This window comes from Diadema antillarum, unplaced genomic scaffold (genome assembly GCF_040938485.1).
Source record: "Diadema antillarum isolate AM-2024a unplaced genomic scaffold, OU_Dant_1.0 seq00000298_RagTag, whole genome shotgun sequence".
Lineage (NCBI taxonomy): Eukaryota > Metazoa > Echinodermata > Echinoidea > Diadematoida > Diadematidae > Diadema > Diadema antillarum.
Genome location: NW_027271321.1, coordinates 338718 through 358950, shown reverse-complemented (window position 1 = coordinate 358950; position 20233 = coordinate 338718). Strand labels below are relative to the sequence as shown.

The window sequence follows — 20233 nt, the reverse complement described above, 5'->3', positions numbered from 1 at the left end:
AAAGGAGGGGGATAAGCATCTCTTTCTCCCATTTTCTCTCCCCCTCCCCCCTAAATTTTATCATTCTGTAATTAGGGAGAGGTGGTGGCTCTGCAATAATGCATCCTTAACCCTACTCATGCCACATTTATTTCCTGTCCACTGATATTTGTGAGAAATTTGTGCTCCTTTGACTTACTGGCACAGAAAAGATTAAAACAAAACAAAACATAACAAAAACACACACAAAAACACAAGTCTGTCTGCCTGTACTCAACTCATACCCCTTTACTCCACTATCCATGCTGACAAGGTTACCTGTCATTCTACTTAAAGTTCTAATTGATTGACAGGTGATTCTGACCAATAGCCCGAATGTCCAGACGTACACTCATCTTCTGCTAATCATGTGTATCCCTTTCAAACATATCCCCCCACTGTTAAACACTAGGAGTATACTCAAGCAGGTACTGTAAAACAAGAAATTTTGGCATGCATGAAACTTTCTCATATTACGCGAGGAGCCATGATTTGCGAAAGTAAAATGCATATGAAAGTTTTTGTGTACACAACACGTTGAATGCCAGCTGCGATTAGCGAAAGTTTTGTGCTGCAAATGTTTCTGCCTTGACAGAATTACACTTAGTGTAAGCAAACACAAGTGATTCCCACTAAATTGTGTGATACCTTGTCAATGTGCAATCGAAGCTGCTTAAAAAGAATCAAATCAAGAATCTAAATCAATGACATATCTACTGAGTCTATCTGGGCAATTACCCTCAGATGGCAATTACCTCCAGATGGCAATTACCCCCCAGCTAAACATTGGTTAGTTTAGTAAGGTTAGAGTAAAGATTAAGGTTAGGTTTAGGGTTAGGAGTTTGGGTTAGGATTAGGATTAGGTTCAGGATTAGGATCAGGATTAGGACCAGGGGAAGGGTCTGGGGTAATTGCCCAGGGGGTAATTACCCTAGACCCCTACTGAGTAACAACATTTTATTCAGTGTCATATGAATTACTCTAAGAAAGATAAAAAGTCATTTTTGTTATTGGAATAAAATCTACGATGCTGAAGGACACAAAGGGAAGATTACAAAAATGCACTGCTTTCTAATGATTTGTTTTAAAGGGACAATCCCATATTGTGATTCACTAACTGTTAAGAAGATGAGATCGGCTTTGTACGCCCTACTGTAACACACTGCACTAACACCAATTTCACGCAAATCAAGAATACCAATTAATGGTATTGGTAAACAAGGGTGATTTTTGCATATCCATGACAAATAGACTGAAATAATCTTGAAACACATTTGTTCCAAAACAGTGGTCTAAAAGGGAGAGATAGAGAGATACAAATTGTACACGTTGATTTCCCTCCTAATATTGAAAATTAACATGACAAACAAATTTATGTGCACGGTTCCTCCCGATGGCAGAACAGGGTGTGTGTTCATTGCTTTGAAATTCAAACCCACTACTCATTTACTTTCCCTGTAACGACTCCATTGTTTCCTGTCGGAAACCTTGACTTAGGCAGCGAGCTCTGCGTCGTCGGAAGTAGAGCATTAATTCCCAATGTTTCCCAGCCCCACCCCTCCTTCTCCTCCTCCCCATGCAGAAAGAAAATGATTCAGGTTTCTTGGCCAACGATGCTGTAGAAAATCATTGAGAACTGGTGACAGGCTCTTGGAAACTTCAACACAGGCTGTCAGATAAAGCCATGATGCATTTAATAAGAGAAAAAAAGAGTGTTACAAAAATGCATCATTGTACCTCTGGACAATATCCAAGACATGTCTGATTCAGCACAGCAGTGCATTCCTATTTGCAGCGAAATCACTTTCCCCCTTCTAAATGACCATATCACAGTACTCTAAAATGAGGAATGTTCGTGTGCATCTTAATTTTGCAAATTTCGCGAGAGCCCAGATTCGCGAAATTAAAATGCATGCAAAAGTTCTAACTTACCCTTTATGCATTGAATGCCAGTGGCAATTTGCGAAAATTGCATGCCACGAAAAAGGCCATCAGCTCCAATTCGCAAAATTTCATGCCGCAGATTTATCGCATTTTACAGTATTTGCTACTCGCCATCAAAATAAAGTTGATATCAGAGTAACCAAGTCATCCAAGTACGTGTATATCCAAACTGCATTCACCATCAATGGTGTAGGTTTGCAAAAGGACAAGTTTTAATGTAGATTACAATTGAGTATATATTTACTGCAGCTTTCTTTGCGATTCCTACAAAAGAAGTTCTTTATTACAGATCAGTAATGGCTGTGGTGCATGCACAAGAGATACATGTGCAAGGTTATATCCACAATTGAAGTATTAGCACTGGTATGAAAGAAATTTTTCATTGGTTTGTTTTTGTTTACCTTGACTTTCTTTTTGAGGCTTATTCTTGTGTTGTCTTGTAGTCTGGTTGTGTTTGTTTGTTTGTTTGTTCATTTCCATCTGAGAAGATGGCTGGATAGCCCATATTCAGCTACACTAAGCTGGTCTTCCATGGGGTCCAGTTGGATGTGAGGTGGGACCACTTCACCGGAATAAACACCCTGCTCTTTGCTACGAATGAATGAAGCGGGATCTTTTACGTGCATGAGTAGTGACTCTCTCATACACGGGACCTCCATTTCATGTCCTATCATAGAGACAGAGTGTTTTGCATCTTGCTAGAGGGGACAGTAAGATTACACACAACATTGCTCAGTCCAGACTAGGGTTCAAACCCGGGCCCTTAGGATCGTGAGGCAGACGTGCTACCGACTGAGCCAAACCGTTTGTTTGTGTTTTTTGTCAATAAATGACCATACCTTGAAAGCCAGGGCTCCTGTGTCGTACGGACTGGGGATGTAGTCCGTCTTGGCCCGGGCCACCGAGCAGAAGAGGGTCGGCTTGAGTTGGACAGGGCTGTGTGACTGTTGCCTCCTTGTTGGGGGTCCTGGGTATGATGGCAAGAAGAGAAAGAGGAGGATGAAGATGAGGAGGAAGAAGAGGAGGACGAGGAAGAGGTGGAGGTGGATTTAAAAAAAAAGGAGAGAATGAGGAATTGATGAAGTGGGAAGGAAGCAGTGAGGATGAGGTTAGGTGAAGAGGAGGAGAATGATGAGGAGGAAGATAAGGAAGGAGATGAAGAGAAAGATGAAGAGCAAGATGATGAGAATGAGGGGGAGGTGGAGGTGGATAAAGAAAAAAAGAGGATGAGGAATTGAAGAAGAGGGAAGGAGGCAGTAAGGATGAAATGAGGACAAGGAATAGGAGGAGGATGAAAAGGAGAGGAAGAAGAACAGGAGGAGGAGATGGAGGAGGAAGGAGAAGCAGTGATGGAGGAGGAAGAGGAGGTGGAAATAGAATGAGGCAGAGTAGAGAGAAGGATAGAGAAGAAGGGACGGAGAGGAGAAAGAACAAGGAGGAAGAGAGGATGAGGAAGACAAGAGGTAAGGAGGCGGATGAGAGTGAGGTGAGGACAAGGAAGAGGAGGAAGATCATGAGGAGGAGAGGAGGAAGAGGAAGAAGAAGAGATTGAGGTGAAGGAGGAGGAAAAGAGAGAGAGGCATAGAGGAGATGAAAAGGAGGAGAAAAGGAAGAAGAAAGGATGGAAGAGACGGAGGAGGAGGAGAAGGAAAAGAAGAGGCAGAGAGGAGATGAAAAGCAGGAGGAGAAAAAGAAGAAGATCATGAGGAGGAGAGGAGGAAGAGGAAGAAGAAGAGATTGAGGTGAAGGAGGAGGAAAAGAGAGAGAGGCATAGAGGAGATGAAAAGGAGGAGAAAAGGAAGAAGAAAGGATGGAAGAGACGGAGGAGGAGGAGAAGGAAAAGAAGAGGCAGAGAGGAGATGAAAAGCAGGAGGAGAAAAAGAAGAAGATCATGAGGAGGAGAGGAGGAAGAGGAAGAAGAAGAGATTGAGGTGAAGGAGGAGGAAAAGAGAGAGAGGCATAGAGGAGATGAAAAGGAGGAGAAAAGGAAGAAGAAAGGATGGAAGAGACGGAGGAGGAGGAGAAGGAAAAGAAGAGGCAGAGAGGAGATGAAAAGCAGGAGGAGAAAAAGAAGAAGAAGAGATGGAGATGGAGGAGGAGGAGGAGGAGGAAAAATGGGAAGAGGAAGGGAGATAAATATGATACAGTCATAGATATAGACATACATGTATGCAGCAAACAACTAGCAGAACATCAGAACTACAAACACTTGAGGTATTCTAGCAGCCCATTGAGCCACCATTAACCCGTTGAGGACAGACCCATTTTGCTACAACACATGTTTCCCACAGACACCTGCCCCAGTATACTCAGGACTCGTCCTCAACGGGCTAAGCCAAGCCCACTTTCAGTTTCTGATGACCCTAAGATAATGTGCTAAGTGGAGGAAAAGATTCACACATCTCCCAGAGTGATGTCATTCACACTTTTCCCATTGTGACATCATCTTCCTTCCACCTTTCCTCCCACACCCCAAGCAGCCATCCAACAGAAGAAATTGAGAGTCTCCATTGATGACTCCAGGAATGACAGCTTTTACTCCTTTTCTCTTTCAGAAGTTGAGTCACATGCAAACTGCACTGGCATGAGAAATGGGAATTCAGACCAATCCTCAATCCTTATACTTTTCAGTATATAAAACCATCTTGTGGAACCAAAACGACATTATATATACCAGGGCCCTGTCTTATGAAGAGTTATGATTGATTATATACTTAATTTCTATCATAAGTCTAAGGCAGCCTGTGTGGTATGGTCCTAGGGAATTTACAATCGATTTTATCTGTTGATAAAACAGGGCCCAGGTTTGTATACATTATCCTCTGTTAATAGTTTGTTCATCTTTGTGCAGGGGGGGGGGGGGAACATGGGAAATTTTTGTTACCTCACTGTGTGCTATGTGCTATGCCCTGAGCTGTAAACTGGTTCACTCTAAACTTGACGTGATTCCCTTTGGCTCTCTCTCTCTCTCTCTCAAGGTTGGGCCCACTTTAATGTGACATAACACAAACTGCACAATTTCGGCCAATCAGATTCGAGGATTCCTTAATTCGTTCGAGGTCTGTACAACACAAACCATGCCAGATGTCACCCTGTACATGGCCCTGGCACTGAGAGATATCATGACATGACAATGTGCCTGAAATCAGTCAGCTGAGGTTCTTTTCACAGGGAGGGGAATAGAGGTTTTAATCATCATTTCAGTGTTAACCCTTTGTGCTTTGCATGTCGATCTGTACAGAAAACCCTGTAGTGTTGTACACACAGTCAAAAGTCTATAGCATTGAAAGGGTGAAAAACCTAGGATGTACACAAGGAGCATATAATAATCATCACATGAGTCCATGTACAATACATTCATGGTTATCTGTAATATAAATGTATGATAGATGTGTTGAAATATCCTTTTGGCTGAACAATTATTTTCATGTTCAGGTGGATTACTGTCACAGAACACAGTTTGTTTTACACATTTGTGTTGATTCCATGGTATTGTTACAGGCTAACACATTGTCCATAAAACACCTTCGTAAAGACAACAGGTTTTCAGATTAAGAAAGTGATATTATGTGACCGATGTACACGCTCCTACACAGGCAAAGCACAGGGGGTCTTTCTCACCATCACTGCTGCTAAAGTCACTCCTCTCGCTCGTGGTGGAGCTCACTGTACTTCGACCAAGACTGCTGCCTGGACTGTCGCTGCCTCGCTGCAGATTAGAATTAAAGAGGCAAATGGAAATTTCAAAGTTATGAGTATCACATATTCAAATGTCTATCTATTCCATGTGTACATTCCTTCTTAAAATGGTGGTATTGAACAACAAAATGTTATTCATTCTGCATAATCTAAATTTTTACAACAAACAAAAACTACACTATGTAATTGCAAACGTTGGACATGCAAGTAAAGGCGACCACAGGATTCCAGAATGACAAAGCACTCCATTTCCAGACATATTTATACAATCACTATAAACGTACATGACGCTTGCAAGCGACTATTCATAAGTTGCATGCATTGAAAACAATGATAGAAATGGACCATTTCCCGGAATCAGTGTATAGCATTTTTGAAGTTAGTCTGCAATCACACAAAAATACGAAGCATAACAGGGAATCTCTCTGCAATATTTCCATGAACAGAACGCACAAAGAAAAATGAAAGTATGCTTTTTTTCAACAGAAAGTGGCAATGAAATATGAAAAAACATCAAAGAAATCATAAAACAATATTAGAAAGACAATGGTGTGGTTGCAACATATCATGTGAAAAACTGAGGACACAAAATCATATGAGAGAGCATTTCAGTGAGCGGCACCAAATAATATGCTAACCACAGACATGGCATACAGTCATGTTACATTGCGTATGAGGTAATAATCTTTACACCCACAGCGTCTTCCGAAAATAATCTAATCCAGATGATAGACGAGTTTCGTGGGACTTCTATCCGTAATCCCGATTACTGCATGATGATTCAAAGTCATGCCAGATTTGTGGGCACTGTAGATGAGATGTAAAAAACTCATGGAAAGATTGACACATTTTTAGCATTTCTATATCCTTCTAACTTCTGTTTGTGTACATTGGTATAACGCACAAAGCAGAGTAACCTTTTTGTCTGTTGTCAAACAGGAATTGGAAGAATTGAAGTACTACAGGTAGTATGTGCATTATTAAGAACACATTTCTCATAAGCATAAAAGGGTGACAACTTCAACTGTAGGCTTCTGAAATCACACCAAAGACATCCAGTATATCTGTCTCATGATTGATTATCATGGAATAAAAAAAAATCGCAAAATGCATAACTAATTGGAAATGAAAAGCTAATTGACAGTGTCAACTGAGAAGATTGTATACTACAGGCAGGCAAAGATATTGTTATATAAAACAGAAAAAAAAAAAAACTTCTTGATACTTTCTAACTGGCCATTTGTGGGTGTAAGAACAGGAATTGAATGCCTTGCATACTTTTACATTTATATAAATGTTTTGCACACATTCTTGGCAATCAGTAAAGTACTATTAGTATATTCGTCTCGTCACTACATGACACACACGTATACTACCATCACCAAATCAAAGCAATTGAGCAAAACAAAACTGCACTGACTAAACATTCTGTAACATTCACTGCAATCACCAAACTACAGCAATTGAACAAGAAAAATTTGTCTCTTGTTTACATTCACTGGCAAAAAAAAACCAAGAAAAAACAACGGTATGCACATTTTTATTTGCAGATGAAATCATCAGATATTGGCATCAACATTTCCTAACAAAAAATATCTGTTTCTATATAAGCTAGGAATGTGCCAAGCATGAACTGATTCCAGCGCAAATCTAGTCCCACACTGAAGCTGAAGTAAGGATATACTTCCATGAAACACAAAGCAAGCAAAATCAACCAAGGCACAATGGCATGCAAGAACAAAGCGTTAGCGTTAGTCGAATCCGTGATCGTTCGCATGCCGGTGTTTTTTATCCCCATGAGATGCGGAGTTTTTCGCTCGAAACATGCATCGGCGTGACCTGTTATTTCTTTTCCTTCGGGCCGCTCACCTCGTTGCTAGAGGAAGATCCATCAAAAGAAGATGAAGGGGAGGAGGCGGACCAGGACGCCCCCCCTCGGGAGGAGTACACCACCACGGGCGAGCGCGTGAACTTTCGCAGGAGGCGCGGGCTGCGGCTACTGATCATGACTTTCAGCGACTTCTTCGGGGTCTGTCTCCGTTTGAGGTAGGAGAACCCAAAAAAGGACATGATGGACTGCATTAACTAAACAGTATGTCGTTGAAAGTTGAAGTTAGTCGTGCAGGTAAAGCAGACAGCAAACTGTTCCTCTCGGTCTCAAAAGTTTACTTTCTTTTTTTCCTTCCCTTCTCTTACTAATATCTTTTTGTTTGTCATCAACAATTTTCTGGAACTGAAGTTACGAGCCACAAAAAAAAAATCAGTCCACAAAAGTGTCTTGTTGCAAACTAGATCTTGGAACTGTGGAAAGAAGTTTGCAATGTGTTTTGGATTAGTTGTACCATGTTAGATGACAGTTCCCATTAGTGCTAAAGCTTTGAACATGGTTGGGGAAGTTGGGGAGGGGGGGGGGGGGAGAGAATGTATGGGGAGGGTGGTCGGTGAGGTCGAGGAGCTACACAATACTGGCACGGGAAGTCACCGGGCTAATGATGTCAATGGATCCAATTATGTAGGTGAAGCACTGGTCCAGCCGCACAGACGATTCCTGCTCAGCAAAGTGGAGAATAATCCCGGCCAATTCAATTTGTCCATCAGTCCCAATCAGCATTCCAAAAAATTCACCGTAATCATTCCTGGCATGGTGCTTGAAAACATTCGACACGCACGAAACATGCAGTCGATAGGATGACGTATCCACAAATGCAGTTCTGTCTATGTGCTTCTTTTTATTGTTTTATCTCTTCTTGTTGTTTCCCCACAAGAAGACAACAAGCACAGTATATGAATAGGTAGTAGATACATGTGATCACCTCTGCTGGAATCTAATACAATATGGCGTCCCCATCCTGCTCACCTTATGATTTCACCGGCAAAAAAAAAGAAGGAAAAAGAGAGTTTACATTGATGACAAAACAGCAGAGCAGCATTCAGCCTGGGACTTCAGAGACAGATGAAGACACTTAGCGAGGCCAGATAAAAATATATCTAAATACTCTGCGACTGCGCTTTGCTGCGATGATACAGTGACGCAATGCTAATGCACACAAGACAGGATGTGGTATTTTCGGTTGCACGGGAGACGAGGGGGGGGGGAGTTTGAGAGAGATTAATAGAGCAAGAAGTTCGGGAGTGCTCAAGTTATCATAACAATGTCAAGCACAGACATGTGTGCAGGTGAAGTGATGCTGTCACTTGTTGCAGTCACGTTGGCAAGAAATCTCAACGTCATTGCTCGCTTCAAAGTGCGAAGAAGTTTGCCATCAGCAGAGCACAGAGAGCCATGTACAGGTGCACAACAAGATCATGGTGGTGACAGAAAGACAAACCTAATTCTTGAAGTAGATATCTGCTGCAAACACTTGAGAAAAGCTGAAGAAAACTTCAAAATAACAAATTATGAGGGAGGCTAGTGCAAATAATGCATTTCCCCCCAAGCTCAACAGCCACATATGTACCACAACAGCAATTTGCAGTTGCCACAATAGAATCCAGTTGGCTGAGAAGGCTCACAGCTGGACGTCCGCTGAGGTAAGGCACTAGAGAAAATGTCACTGTCATAGGTATCACCCCTGCACTCGAGATATATGCATTTCAGGTCACAGAGTGCTCGATGACCAGTGATTACATAACGACGCTGGGGCTGCCAGGATACTGCTCACAACTTGTGGGAAAAACATGAGTCAAACAAAATGTCACTTCCTCCGAAGATGCTGTTTGACAGACATTCACATTGCGGATGACCAGTACATAAACATTTTGACACTAACTTTGGGACAACATCAGTTGCTATCAGTTGCTGGCGGCATGTAATTCCAGAGAAAAAGAACGAGGCATCACTCTGTTTGAATGGTATACATAACAATGGGTAGAGAAATCTGCAAACGGAGTATGACTTTCCGAATAGAAACGCAGATCGGAGGAGTGACACGTCATCAGGGTCGAGCTCCAAAACTCTTCTCGATACGTCTGAGAAACTAAATGACAGCTGCTGACGTAGCTCGAAAATGATGGCTCTGATTTTTTTCCCCCCTCTTTCTTTTCTTTCTTTCTGGCCACGACTCACAAAACTCACAATAAAAAAATTTATCTGAGGAGAAGCCTCCATTTGAGTCAATTTCCCCTCAGCCAAATTGGAGATGGTAAAATATCTCTCTCTTCTCTAACTATCTCTGTAGAAAAAGGATGATAATAATGAATGCTACTGTTTATGTTACAGGCTATTGTTCGACGCAAACTTGGCATCCTTCCCTAAAATTTGATGTGATCCCTTATTTTAGAGGGTAATCTTGCTGTAAAACTCGCGCTAATCTGCAAAAATGTATTTCTCTTGAAGGATAGTCCCTAAAGCAATCTATGAAATAAAAAATACCCCTTCCCACAAAATGATAAGAATAATAATAATCCCACTACAAGGAAGATATTATCATCTGCATAGAAAGAATCCATGAAACAAACTTTTATGCATGGTCCCCTCTCCTTGTGTCATTATCACTCTGGAAGAGAAGACATTATGCATTCATTTGCTATAAATGCCATCAAATTTCCATTTCTACATGTATCTCTGTCTTTTTTTTTGGGGGGGGGGGGTTAGGAAAGGGCATGTTGTTTGACCTCGCGAAGCAACACCACTGAATGAATAAATAAATGAATGAAATAGATAAATGAATTAGACTTCATTTTAATTTGAATTGGATTTGAAATTATAGCACGTGGTCTAATGACAATGAAATAATTTTACACCCTCAGTCCACATCTGGGTCCCATTTCATAAAAAGTTGATAAGATAGCAACTCTTGCAGGAATGGCAATTTGTCATGGTAATGACAGGAATTGAGCTTCCTGATTGGCTGTTGCTATGGGAAGTTGCCATTCCAGCAAGAGTTGCATATCTTATCAACTTTTTTTTACTGAAATGGGGCCCAAATCTTCCATATCTTTCTCGCTTCCACAGTGAAAGGAGACAATTGATGCAGGAAGTCGTGCCACAAGGCTTCCATGGACCCTTGGCAGACGATCACCAAAACCTTGCACAACAAAGGGGGTACCCCCCCCCCCCCCCCATAGACCCCATTGCCGGAATGACAAACAATGAGATTAAAGTGGTGTAGAAGGTAAAGAAATAATCTCTACATGAACATGTGATTCTCTCTCTCTCTCTTCAGTTTGAAATACAAAATGTAGGTGATTCTTTTTCTTTTTGTTGCCAGTTTGAGGTAATGCTCCCGAAAGAGGCTTCCCTGCTGAGTCAGTCTTCGTTTTGCATTTTTTTTTTTTTTTTTTTTTTGCGACTCTCGACAAAATCTTGGCAGAAAATCTTTCCTTGCATCATGGGAAGTTGGCATTAGATGTAATTAATCATTTTCCAGCTCTGGCTGTGAGGAAACATATATGAATATGATCTACATATATGTATATATATATTTTTTTTCTCTCTCTTTAGTCAGATCCTGTACGTTTTGATAATTCAATGTTTAGGCATAACCAGCATTATGCAACTTGAAACGACTGAATGTCACAACAAGCACAACTGCCATGGCAACAATGAGGCAAAATGCCTATTCCTGATTAATCATTGTGTGTCCCTTGTCATGGTAACTATCAAGAATATGTAAATGTTTTATTGCTGCTAGAGTATGTAAAACATAGCTCAAGTTGACATTCCCTATTAAAGATTGTTTTTTTCTTCCTTTGACGATGAATAGCTATTACTGCGGTTTTTTCAGTTTTCATTTTGACTTTTGATTTTTCAGTGGCATGTCATGCATTATTTACACTTAAAGGGATGGTATAGTACTTGTTGAGGTGAAGAGTCAGCCTTTGACTTTTTTGAGATAATGAGAAACCACTTCATGAATTGTTTGGGAGCATATAAATCTAAGAGGAATTCAAAGTTGATTTGATGACAATCGGTTTGAAATGCCTGAGATATCTAAAAACAAGTAAAACAAAGTGATCCTGATAAAAGGTAGGTCCCATCTTTTATGAGGATTGCTTTTTGCTTTGGATTTCTCAGCCATTTCAAAACCAATTTTCATCAAATAAACTTTGAATTTCCCTTAGAATTATATGCTCTTCCATATTTCATAAGAGGTTTCTCATTATCTCAAAAAGTCATCATCAAAAAATGTTGAAAACCTGAAGCCCCATCTCAACTAAAACTGTACCATCCCACTTGTGTAACCATCCCATCCCACTTGTACCATCCCACTTGTGTAATTAGTGCCTATAAACCAATTGGTAATAGATGATAAAGGCTACAGTCACATGATTATTAGCATGACCCCATGGGTTGATCCTCTGTCATGCACAACTTGTGGTGCCCCCATCCCCTTACGCACTGGAGGTGCCTTATTTGGCAATATCTAACACCATCAATGATATCATGAATCGCCTGCATTACAAACTCTGGAATAATGAGGCCCAAAAGTATGGATTTCTCCAGGGCTCTCTTCAAGACCGGAAAATCTGGCCAAAACCAAGTCGTCTCCACAGAGTTCCCCCCTTGGGAGTTTCCATGAGTCTGGATAGGAAGGGGCTGCACATGCCAAGGGGATCATGGGCATATCTTCTACTGGACCTCTGTAAGACCAGGAACTGCTATCTCCCTAGTCCAGGCAGACCAGGGCCCCCCTGGAGACTGAAAGCATTTGTCACATCCTGCACAGGGGAGGGTTAGGGCATGAACCTACTTTTGTACGTGGTTAGGGTTAAAGTTTTGGGGAGGGGGTGGTGGGGAGAATTTAGTCCCTTGCTTCTCCACCATATCTTTTATATCAATCCCACATGTACCTCCAAATCACAATGTTTTCTTTTTAATATTTTCTCCAATCGTGTTTGTAATGTGACACATCATTAGTCAAGCCTAACAAAAAGTCACTGACCACTGATAATTGATGTGTTATAATCTTTTAATTCCCCGAACTCTACGCTTTCCAGTTGTCTCTCTGGGTTTACCAGATCCTCCTTGTGATAAATGGCGAGGTATAAATGTAGAAGCTGACACAAGATTGAATGAAGTTTTGGAAAAAACAAAACAAAAAAAGACTGAAGTTTCCCTATGCGCTGCCAAATGCAAGAGAGATTAAAGTGTAACTCCACACCATATTCAAAATGGCATTTTCATGGCTAAATTAGATGACTAGAATAGTACAGGTTGTATAAAAATCAGACATGATATGTTAAAATTATGAAATTTCAAAGTTCCACATGCTTTTATGAAATAGTGACATTAGAAACTATCACACACAAACATTGAAAGGGGTGATTATTCAAGTCACCTTTCATCTGTACACAATTTTTCCTTAAAGAGGAAATCCACCTCAAAAATAAATTAACTTCAAAAGAAAGAGAAAAATGTTATCCTGACCAACAGAATGATAGAAATGACATAAATTGGATAGGAAATAAGGACGAAATGATATCTTATTATTTCAAGTTTTCCAGAAAACATTTCTTGACTAGTACTTATGAATATTCACAATGGCGAGTTGATGATGTCATGCTCTTACAATTTCTTATTCATTTCATATACAGAAATGACAAAAATCTTCTATTTCAGCCGTATAAAAATAAAACTGGCCTTAAAACCACCCAAAATAAAGAACAAATGTTAACTTTGATATAGTTTATCTTGGTACGAGAACATTCTTTTACTTGTATTAGTTAAAAATACCAACTTTTTTTTTCAAATTTCATATTTTATAACATAACATATGAAAAATTGCGAGGGTATGACATTGTCAACTCGCTCATTTGAATATTCATAAGATCTGGTCAAGAAATGTTTTCCTCAAAAAATGAAATTTGAAAATGTCATATCTTTCTTATTTCTCATATGATTTTTGTAATCATTGGTAGGGAAAATTTGATATATTTCTCTTTCCTTTGATGTTAACTTATTATTGGGGGTGGACTTCCACTTTGTTTTTTTTTTTAAATCTCTCTCTCTCTCTCTCTCTCTCTCTCTCTCTCTCTCTCTCTCTTTATTGAAAGCAGGAGAAGTGAAGAGTACCCTTGGCATCAAGTTGCCATAGTCTTGTTGCAATGATATTGATTTTAGGGAGAAATTGGGTCATACTTTTCCAAATCACTGACCACAAAATATGATTTTCATCTTAGCCATGGACTTGGCACGAGACTCAAAAGCATGATTTTGCCTCACTCACAGCCTCTATCACCTGTTTTCCCGCACGTAGAGAAGATCTCTAAAGATATATCTGGTGTTGCCACATCCCGGCAAAACCGTGTATCATGTTCTCTTTCGAGGAAAAACATGATATTTTCATCAAATTGTCAAGCAGGCACGACAGTTTCGACTGCGGTCTACTATAGCGGGATAAAGCGGGAATTATTTTCCAAAGTTTGTCCCCTTGCCAGCGACTAATTGCTGGATGCGAGACGGAAAGTTTCCAGAGGAATCTCTTTCCAAATACCACTAGAGGATAAGCCAAAAACTAAAAAGTGCTTTCTGTTTCTTTTAAAGAAGAAACTGCCACAGACCTTGACCTTCGTAAATTTGCTCCTCTGAAAAAAAAGATGGTATCGTGAGAGACACACCTTTTAAGCTTGTCTCAAGAGAGATGAGAGATGGATCTACTCTATAATCCACAGAAGCCACTTTGAGTGTCTGCACATACACAGCAAAGCCCACTTCACACCCAACATTTAAGAAGAGCCTAAAATGTTCCTTGATCGTAAAAAGGCAACAACTACAAGAGACATTGCTTGAACAAGGAAACAAATGCGTGTCAATGAGGTCATGTGTAATTTCTCATTCTATTTCTATTCAATAGGGAAAATGAAATTAATACATTGCTTTTGAATGTCAGATTCATGATAGTGAAGGCACAAGGGTGATCAATTGGCTATATTTATCAGAATTCAATAGGATAAAATGATGTATAGACTTTAATGGTTACAATATGTAAAAACACAAATGACATACAACTGATAATATCTGTGTGCACAGTCATGTACAAGTTATCAATTGGTCAACTTTGTATATATATATGTTACATGTTATTCACAAAGACAAATATGAGCAGCCGCCCGGAATTTGCACACAGTACAAAATTATTCACAGTGAAAATGCATGCAACTATGTGGTCACGAAGGATCAAAAACCATGTATGCACTTTTAGACAACTTTTACACACTGTTAGATATGTAGATATACACACTGTTGGACATGTAGATACACACACTATTAGCTTCAGTAATATGGCACATGCATATATATAAGAATACAGGTGACTCCTGTTATAATGAAGTCTTTGGGACAAGCAGATTTCTTTCACTATATGGAAATTTTGCTACAGGCCCAGCCGAAAAGTAAAATATATAAAGATATATTGATGATAATTTAGTGATATGAATTTTTACTCCATTGGAGCAAGAATTTTGTAAGAACTGTGTTCATTATAACAGGAGTACACTGCATACATAATTCAAAAATCTACATTGCATGACACAAGTATCACAACATAACACACAGAAAGAAAACAAAATAGTTTTTGTTGAAACAAGCATACACTTGTAAAAGCATAGCATGATTTTTTTCTTTATATATATAATTTGCACAGCTTAAGCAATTTGCACAGCTTAAGCAAATGGCTCCACCAGCGCAATTACATTTTCTTTATAATATCAAAATGTTTCCATAGCATAAGCAATTTGCACAGAGAAGCTTTATGTCAATGTTAAATTTTGCCATTTAGGCAGTAGTACAATCTGCAGCAATTACTGTATATGCCATGTATTTAGGGAGTCCATTTTTTGTGTGAATGGGAACTTCCTGACAATTTTGCAAGTGGTGAAATTTGTGATCATGAAGTACAGTTCTGAACAAAGAAATGTATGTATGCATGTCATATTGATGTCAAGATCAGGCAATACATTCACATGGTTTTTTTTGAATTTGTGAATAGCACCCGACTTATATAACAAATACAACCTTGCGAAATAAATGGCACATACAGTATTTAAAGTATTTTAAGTGATAAGTAGATACAAAAGTAGATGAAATAAATGAGAGATTGTTACCTGCTGAAGATAAGGTGGTAGTTGTCCCTCTTCAGGGACCCTCGTCAGCGTCGTTTGTGTCTGATTGGAAGATAAAGAGAAGAGTAGGTGGTCCTACAGTGATACGAATTTCTGTCATCATCGTCATCATCTTCATCATCACAATCATTATAATCATCATCATCATTTTCATCATTTCCCATCATCATCTTGTATCTTCACTATCATCTTTATCACCATCATCAGCATCATTATCTTTGTCATCATCATCTTCATCATCTTCATCATCATCATCATCATCATTGTCATCATCTTCATCATCATCATCATCATTGTCATCATCTTCATCATCATCACCTTCACTATCACCATCATCACCATTTCAATCCTCACTATCACCATCTTCATCATCGTCGTTGTCATCATTATTAAAGCACAACAAAAGCCAGTCTAAACAGTCCCATGCAATCAGACATGCAGTCAAGCTGTACAGAGAGCTTTGAAGTCGTTGAACTCTCCAACCTCTAACCCCACACATTCTTCAACCCTGTGCTTTCACAAACCAGCTATATCTGTGTACTAATCATAAGGGGATATGGCTACATTTCTTTTGAAAATGGCTAACTTGTTTAAATGGCAGTGCAGCTTTAAAAAAATATATTCTCAGAAGATTCCAAGTTTATGGGGGGGGGGGGGAAATCACATCATACATGCTTGTTTTTGTTTTTGTTTTAAACATACAGGTGAAGTGTATAAATGACACCTATTGTATCAGACAATCTCTTTAGTTTCAACAGTTTTCATTTCTCTCTCCCCCCCCCCCCCCCTTTCTCTTTAGATTCTAGCTAATAACTTGAATTATCTCTTTAAAAAAAATAGTTGATATTGAGGTGTAACAGAACATCTTGGTCTGTAAACCATTGCCAAAACAAATCAATGCTTAACTCACAAGCAAATTAGAAAAAAAAATTAGAAAAACAAAACAACAACTCTCCATATATTCACCTGTATAGGCATTATATTCAACCAGCAGAAGAAATTATGCTGAAGTTCACTTCGTTGTGAAATAGAAATGGAAAAAGTAAAACGGAGTCCAAATATGCTTTATTCCCAGTGCATGTTTGATATGGAGTCTCCCACTTCTATCCCCCAATATGGAAATTCCAAATATCACAAGTTCTGGGTATATCATGTACATTACACATTAGAAACTAATCCCAATGAGAGGGGCACAATCTCTGCTTGGCCTCAACCTCCCTCTAACCTCATCCTCCTCCCCCTCTCCTACCCTCTCCCCCCCCCCCCCCCCAACATCATCACTCTGCCATTGCTTGCAGTAAATGCAATGCTCCAGTGTTCCTGGAAGCTTTCGTTTCGTTTTGTGACGCTTTTGTTTCCGCGCATCTGCTGGGACATCAAATTTCCATGTTTTGGCACGCAAAGCAACCGTGGCGGGTGTGACTAAGATCGGCCACGCACGCACATCCTTGCCAAAATATCTTGCAGATTTCTCTACACCTCTCCAGTTCTTTCTCATTCTACATCAATCAAAGCATAGAGAGCAACAACACCCCCCCCCCAAAAAAAAAAAGAAGAAAAAATGAACAATAAACAATGGTCTCCCACAATAATCCAAGAGACGGAAGGAAAGTTTCGGACGTAACAACACCCTAAGGACGACTGAATCACAGGGAGTAAGCAGGAATTCAGTGGTAGCATGTCCTCCATAAAGTGATGAATGTAATCACGTAGAGATTTTGGGTTTGTGGACCCCTGGGAGTTTAAAGAGGGACTCTAATCAGCCTGCGAGCTGGAAATGCATCAATTTCGCGTCCCCTTGCAGGAAGCGAGTTTAGCCAGTTGACTAACTGAACGTATCCCTTGTCGGTTATGAGCTTAAAATTAAGTGACTCTTTCATGCTACCTGTGACAGTATAAATGCACGGCACGTGTCATCCTATTGCTGTGTGATAATGGTTTATAGGTGTATATGGGCTGGTGCACGTGATGCGTGTGACACGTGTGAGTGATCTGTTCATTAGCCTTCAAATACCATCCCCCTACCCCCTCTAATGGGCTGTCCAGTCCAAACTGTCTGACCCCCTAAATATGTCTATTTGCCAAACTACAAGTAACTACTGACCTGGTGCCATGCATCCTGATTTAAAGACTGTTTTGGGGGCAGATAGAAGTTGATACTTTTCCATTACCATGTGAGAAAAAGAAGTTTTTATCTATGGCTGCTAAAATAGACATTCAGTACTGGGCTGAAAAGAATGGGACATATTACAAATTATCATGGAAGAATGGGAGACTTTTTATTTTCTCATACAAATAATGAATGGTCTAAACTATATAAGGGTACAACAAAATAGACATGCGAAGGAATGTACTACCACAAATCAAAATCTTAATGTGAACAACACTGTGAATAAAAAATTTCTAAATCTTCAAGCATTTTTTTTAGGGGGCTTGTTTTGTTTTTGGATGGGGGTACTGTAACAAAACAGAAAGACACAGAAGTAAATAATGCCTCTAACATGGGTTGCAAGTACAAAAAAAAAGTTGGAGCACCAAGAAAAGTAAATCACCTATAAATGAAGGTACTTAGATGAACACTTAAGTTATGTATTGCCACTTTTGAAGATTAGACATGGCTTGAGGTCTCTTCTGCTGTATATGACAGTTAGTTACAGGATGGAGTATGGTAGGGGTGTTAACTCATTCAGGACGGTTTGATTTTGCTACAACACGCTTTTCCCACAGACACTTGCCCGAGTAACTCAGGACTCGTCCTCAACAGGCCAAGGAGTCACAGTGTGGAAAGACCAGGGAAGGGGGGGGGGGGGAGATGGAATTCAGGTTTACACGGATTGGTGGATATGTCGATCATGTTGTCTCACATGCCATCAGTTCCTCACTCGTCCTTTGAGGATAGCATCCCAGCACATTCCCCACTGGTAGATAAGAATCATGTCATATGTGATACTGCGATACTACTCAATCTAGCCCCTACAAAACTTTCAGAAATAAGATCAGAAATCCTTTTTTTTTTTCCTTTGAGGGATGTGGGGGGAAGTCTGTGTTTGTGCCACCCAAACAGATTTGGAGCTTGTTAATAAGGTTATCTTTCTCTTTTTATACTGTGATTACATCTACATACATGTCCTTCACCCCTATCAAATATCAAGATCTCAGATAACACGTATATTTCATTTCTCTTTATGACATTAAACTACCCTTCCTTGACATAAGCCTGATTTTCACACTGGGTCCCGCATCATGGGGAAAACCCAGCGCCGCAGGACTTTCCCATCTAAAATCATAGTGTGGATGCTCACCAGGACTTCTCCTGGTGTCCCTGCCAAGCTTGATAGTGCTCGGCTGTATTCATTAAATGTGCCCCTGCGCTATAAACCCTGGTGTCAAATGGCAGGGCTGTCCCAACACCCAATTGTCCCAGCAGCTTGGGGAAATTTGGGACAGTGGTGTGGACAGTCACTTGTACAATAAAACAAGATAACATCTCTCACGACTGTCCCCATAATGCTGGACTTAGTGTGAATGTGGGGACATGGTATCATCAAAACTACTAACGTATCATCTAGTCTCTAGTGTTGTTGTTTTTTTTCTTTCACAAAATGGAGAGTCATTGCATGCTATGTACCCTTCCATGCAACTGACTTGCAAAAAATTCCATTCAGCTTCATGTGCCACAGCAGGAAACATGCATATGACAATAACCTTGCAAAAATAAACAGTTTACAATGTATCAAAATAAAAGGGGATACAAGGCAAAATGGGGCACCTGCACACAGGCTCAATAGGGAAGTGGGAAATAGGCAAGAGAAACGGAAAAAAAAAAACAAAGACAAAAGAAGACTATAAAGATTCAAGGAGAGAAAGGATCCTACATATTGGGTAAATGAATCATCAACAACCTACAACTGCATCATGTGGATAAAGCAATGAACTTGAATTATAATACCACCCTTTGTATTTCTAATCATTTTCAAACACGTATGATTTTCTTTTTCTCTTTTTTTTTTTTTGGGGGGGGGGGGGGGGGGGAGAGGGTTAAGTGAAAATCTTCCCCGATCATTAAGTTTAAACTTTTATTCCCCCTGCTCTCTGTCTTGGTCCATAGATTTTTTTTTTTTAAAAAAAAAGGAAGAAAGGGCTTGCCAATTTGTGTGTGAATTTTAGATTAGCAATTTTTGCATCTATACGTACATACTGCCTTATTGCTATTGTCATTTATTTCTGCCATGCAGTGTTCAAGCCCCTGTCAATATCCTTGGCAATGACATTGACTCTGTCATCAACAGTCAGTTTGGATGTAAATGTATTTCAGTTTGAAAGAACTGGTCATTGCATGAAAATTGACAGATCAGATGTGACAAAAATTGCAAAGAAAGTGGAAAGGGTGCACTTTAAATAGGCAGACATTCTGGAATGCAACAAACCCTCCCCCTCCCCCCCCCCCCCCCCCCCAAAAAAAAAGGAGAATTTCAGCAGAACAGCAAACTTTTCAGCTGAAGAAAGAAAC

The 20233-nt window shown here is 39.9% G+C and overlaps 1 protein-coding gene across 1 annotated transcript in view; it reads right to left on the bottom strand.

Moving 5' to 3' along the window:
* The window catches only part of LOC139730217 (SAM and SH3 domain-containing protein 1-like), a 184050-nt gene that overhangs the window by 13966 nt on the left and 149851 nt on the right, over positions 1 to 20233 (bottom strand). Inside the window, exons 11-14 of the mRNA XM_071641114.1 lie at positions 15706 to 15765; positions 7531 to 7692; positions 5584 to 5671; positions 2802 to 2929 (exon numbers count right to left, since the gene is read on the bottom strand). Of these exons, the coding sequence (XP_071497215.1) occupies positions 2802 to 2929; positions 5584 to 5671; positions 7531 to 7692; positions 15706 to 15765 (438 nt within the window). The remainder of the gene's footprint in view (positions 1 to 2801; positions 2930 to 5583; positions 5672 to 7530; positions 7693 to 15705; positions 15766 to 20233) is intronic.